Here is a 4,852-nt window from a genome sequence, read left to right on the forward strand (position 1 = left end):
GGGACGCAACCCCGTCCCCCCGACATCGGAAGGCGGCCTCCCATCCACTGCGCCACCAGGGAAGCCCCAGACTCAAGTTTTATGTACATATACAGTGGCTGCTCTTGACCTAAACAGTTTGATTTAACTTTATTCCTCTATCGCTCCTTATTCAGTACTTGTTCCCTTAATCTAGTTATAAAATGAAAGAAATGAGACAGGCATTTCTACTAGAAATCAGTTCTAAGGATATAACACAAAATGCGGACCAAGCCTAAGGCACATAAATTGCAAATAGGCTAAATGTTCACCAATAAGGGTTAAGAATTACAAAACATCCATCTGGTGGAACATTATGCAGCCATTTAAAGTGATGTGGAACAGTGGTTTTCAAAATGTGGTCCTGGGACCCAAAGCATCCACACCACTTGGGAACCTGTTAGAAAGGCAGATTCTCAGGCCTCACCCCCCAATACTCTGGGAATGGCTCCCAGCAATGTACATTTTAGCAAGCCCTGCATGTGATTCTGGGGTACCTAGAAGTTTGGGAACCAGTAATGTGGAAGAATCAGAATGATATGTTAAGTGAAATGAAGGATTCAGAGTTATATATTCAGCATAATCACAGCTATGTAAAATATATGTGGACAAAAAAGATTGGAAAGAGGTGCATTAAAATGTCTGCAGGGGTTACTTCTGAACAACACAGAACATTTAAAAATATCCCTAATTGAGTGTATTCTTTTACAATCATAACTCTCCATCTGGAATGCCATAGATAGAGATGAATGGATGGATGGATGGATGATTGACTGAGTTGGCAGACAGGCAGAAGCTGTAGCAGGTGGCTATGCCGGGCAGGCAGCCCAGCGAAGGCTGCTTTCTGCAGGCACTGGATCGGGCATGAGGTCACACTGGGGCCACGTACCTTGGGCACGGGGTGGCCACGCACATGGGTGGAGGTCACGCACTGGCGCACGGCATCTGTGGTCACGACACTGCTGAGGCGCTGCACCTCATGGACGGTGCGGGTGTAGGGCGGTAGCTTGCGGTCCTAGTAGTGGATGGTCTGGGAGGTGCCCAGCACCACATCCAGCTCCCAGTGCACCCTCTCTGCAGGCGGCTCTGCGTGGGTCCCGGGAAGGGCTGCAGGCCAACCTCCCCACCACGCCCCACCGTCCTCGTCCCCACCCAGAGACAGTCGCCAAGGTTCATCGCCCCTAGGTTGCCCTACCCCACTCAGCCACCCCTGGTCCCAACAGTGGCAGTCCCTCTCTGAGGCAGAGCTTGTGAACAAGATTTGGCAGGATTTGCTCCTCCGAGGGGAACTTGAGGGAAGGGCTAGGACTCAGATTTCAGCACCCACTATGTGCCAAGTGTTCTACATACAAAGAGTCCTATGGGGTAGGAACTGTTGTCTCCACTTTACAGACAAGAAAACTGAGGCTGTGACAGGACAGGTACTTTTCTGAAGGTCACAAAACTAGTGGAACCAGAATCTGAACTTAGGTCATGGCCAGTTTGTCCCTGAGAGAACTCTAGCCACCTTTTTTTCCTTTGTGATCTTGAGTGGACATTGACACAGGGCCTGACACTTAGTAGGTGCTGGATCATTACTGAATGGGTGAAATAATGTTGTCTCATTTCACACTGTTCCTAAGTGGTTGAATTACTTACCCAGGATCATTCAGTAAGTAGCAGGGTGGGACTAGAAGTCCCCACCCCCCAGCCCCTCCATCTGATTCAAAGCCACGAACACCTCCTACACCATAATAGTGAGAGCAGGACCCACCCCTGGGGCCGCAGACCAAAGACAGCGATGGGGACAGGTTCCTTCAGCCCAGAAGCCCACAGCAGGGGTAATGGGCATGGGGCAGTCAGCAGGGTGTAACCACGGCCCCCTTACCCTGGATGGCTCCATGCTGGACCATGTAGATGAGTGCCCAGCACAGGGTAGTGGCCATGGTGTCGGTGCCTCCCAGAAACAGCTCGACCACTACCTGGATCAGGTTTTCTTCATTGAATGTGGAGACAGGGTCGTCCATGGCCTGGTGGGTGGGGGATGAGTGGTGGGGAGAGCAGCTCCGAGTCTGAAGCTCTCCTCTCACAGAGCCCTGGCATCTCCCTGACTGAGGCCTGGCCTATCCCTAAACTTGTGGGACCAGAACTCCTCCGGGGTCAGAAGGCCTGAGTCCCAGGACTGCACTGACTTTTGAGGGGGAAACTGCCCTGACATCAGCCAGGTCCCCTGCTTCCCACCCTACCCATGTCTGCAGGAGTCAGCGCTGGCCTGGGAAAAGATAGGGAGGGAAAAATCCAAACGGTTGCTGCTTCAGCGTGCTCTGAAAAACAGGCCAGGATGAGGAACTGAGGCCGTGGCCTTGAAATGAGATGCAGCCCGGAAGATACCCTCCTCTGTCCCTCCCTCCCTCCATCTGCAGCTGTTTCAGGCCCACCTTAGTGATCTGGGCCAGGTAGCAGCTGATGAAGTCCTTGGGGGCCTCAGGTGTCCTGAGTTTGTGTCTGCTGATCTCCCGGCAGATATAGCCTCGCACAGCCTTCTGGTACCTAAACATCTCCTGGTGGGGGCCTGGGAGGCGGCGGAAGGCCCAGGGGAACAGATCATACAGCTGTGGGGGAAGAGGCCTGCCCAGGGGCTGCTCAGGTGCTGACCCTGAGCCAGGGCAGCTCAGAATGGTGCTGAGGGCACCAAAGTGGTCTAGAACCTCTGACATAGGCATCCCAGGACCGCCCGTCATCTGGAAACTCTCCACACTCCCAAAGTAATCTAGACAGTAATGAAGGCAGTAGTAGCAGAGACTGGACCCAGGGCTCAGCTAGGATGTCGCAGGCCCAGATAGCTGTATTTAAGGGGGTTTAACCTGTCTCTTATTCCCTGCCCACACTTCCATGCCCAACCACAATAAAGGAACTTTGATGCTGTGAATTGTAATTTTGCTGAGCAGAGGCTGCCTGAGGAACCCAGAATCAGGCCCCATGGCCTCCCTCCTGCCTACCTGACACCCTCCCTGCTGTGCCCTGGCTGAGGCCCCGGCCTGCCCTGGGCCCCCAGCTGTCCAATGGTCGGCACACCTGCCTCCCCGAGGGCCAGCTTACCCTGCGCCAAATAGTGCTGACAAAGGCCAGGCCAAAGTCGATGGCTTGAATCAGTTCCTGGAAGAAGGGATCCTCCAAGAGGAAGCGGCGGCCAAACATGAGGGCCCCAATGACTCTGGCCGTGGACGTGACAATGTGTACCCAAGGGTCGAAGGGTCTACCTGAGAGCAGAGGGGCAGGGCTCAGGGCGAGGAGGCGAAAAGAGCACTGCCCTGAGTGTTCATCCAGTCTGTATAAGGTCACTCATTGCATCACTCATTCATTCCCAGTCTTCAGTCATTCACTCAGCAAATGCTTACGGAGCAACTTCTATGAGCCAGGCTTGGTGACAGGCGCTGGGTTTGCAGGGAGAGGTGTGGGACACAGACCCATTTAAACACACTAGAACGTGGGGCAGGTATGTTCCAGCTGGGAACAAAGGATGCAGGGAACAGCTGTGCCTGGGATTTGGGGAGGGCTTCTTAGGCAGGTGATGTCAGCCAGGTCTGAAAGGAGCAGTGGTTTCTCACAGAGAGGGAAGGGGAGTGGATTAGGACATTCCAGAGGGGGAAGAGCATGTGCAAAGGGTCTGTGGTGTAAAAGGCTCAAGATGTTGAGGGAGGACATTTCCCCACCTGTAGAGAAGGGCTTCAGGCTTCTCAATGGACTGGACGTTCCTGGGTCTCTGTCTGCCCACTTGCCCACCTTACAGAAACTCCTGAATTATTGATGTAGCACAAATCCCCTACTGGACCCGCAAAGGGTCCACCCCTTTATACACACACACACACACACACACACACACACACACACACACACACACACACACCCGAGGGCTCAGCCTCCTTGCAGGAGTGTGCATGTTTGTTGTGGAGGGATTAGGGTGGTCCTGCCCCAGCCGCTCCTTACCCTGCTCCTGGTGGAAGGCCTCTGCCAGCTCTGCCGCCTCTCCCTGCAACTGCAGCTCCAGTGCCAGCTTGCCTAGGCCTAGCTCCCGAAGCGTTGCCAGGCAAAAGCGTCTCTGCTGCCTCCACGTGTGCCCATTGCTGCAGATGACCCCTGGGCCCGGGTTGGGGGACAGTCAGCAGCCTGTCCCAGGCTCCCAGGCCAGGGCCACCTGGCTCTCACTCAGGCAGGGAGAGCAGACCCCTGGGCAGCCTTCCCAATCAGCTCAGGACTGGTGCTCTGACCGAGGGGCATTTGGCGGTCACGTGGTCCGTGAGCCTGGTGCCATCAAGGTGGGCTCAGCTATGCCCTCCTCCCAAGCTGCCAATCTGATTTTGCCTTTAAGAGTCCCCACAAGAAATGGAGGAGGAGACAAAGAAGGGAAGGGAGGACGGAGCCTGGAGGGGAGGAGGCGGGGGGAAGGGCATTTGCTGAGCCAGGCGCTGTCCTGGGCACTTTTGGCTATAGGGCTCACTTAATCTCCCCCACATCCCGGGGAGGCGAGAGCAGTCACTATCCCCATCTAACAGACGGGCACACTGAGGGACGGAGAGTGAGGCTGCCTCGTCCGGTCACACAGCTGGCAGGGGCACAGCTGAGACTTGACTCAGGTCTTTTTGACCCTCCAGAGCTGGTTCCTTCCCATGCTGCCCCCCTCCCCTCGCACAGTGGTGTTTGAGGAGACCCGAGTCCTCCTGGCAGATTCCTCCCTGTTCACAGTTCTGGGTCACCCCAGGGGACTCCTGAGTGCAGTCACCATCCAGCCACCCCATTCCCAGCAGAGAAGGCAGCCTTGCCTCTTTCTCCAAACACGTCCCGGAAGAGCGGGGGG

At 55.2% G+C, this 4,852-nt stretch overlaps 1 protein-coding gene across 1 annotated transcript in view; it reads right to left on the reverse strand.

Moving 5' to 3' along the window:
* Positions 1-4,852, reverse strand: part of LOC103069062 (cytochrome P450 2J5-like) — a 10,447-nt gene that overhangs the window by 4,797 nt on the left and 798 nt on the right. The window contains 5 exon segments of the mRNA XM_082931455.1: positions 908-1,092; positions 1,886-2,027; positions 2,436-2,816; positions 3,097-3,257; positions 3,985-4,134. Of these exon segments, the coding sequence (XP_082787581.1) occupies positions 908-1,092; positions 1,886-2,027; positions 2,436-2,816; positions 3,097-3,257; positions 3,985-4,134 (1,019 nt within the window).

Source organism: Lipotes vexillifer, unplaced genomic scaffold (assembly GCF_000442215.2).
Source record: "Lipotes vexillifer unplaced genomic scaffold, Lipotes_vexillifer_v1.1 scaffold263, whole genome shotgun sequence".
In the NCBI taxonomy this organism is placed as follows: Eukaryota; Metazoa; Chordata; class Mammalia; order Artiodactyla; family Lipotidae; genus Lipotes; species Lipotes vexillifer.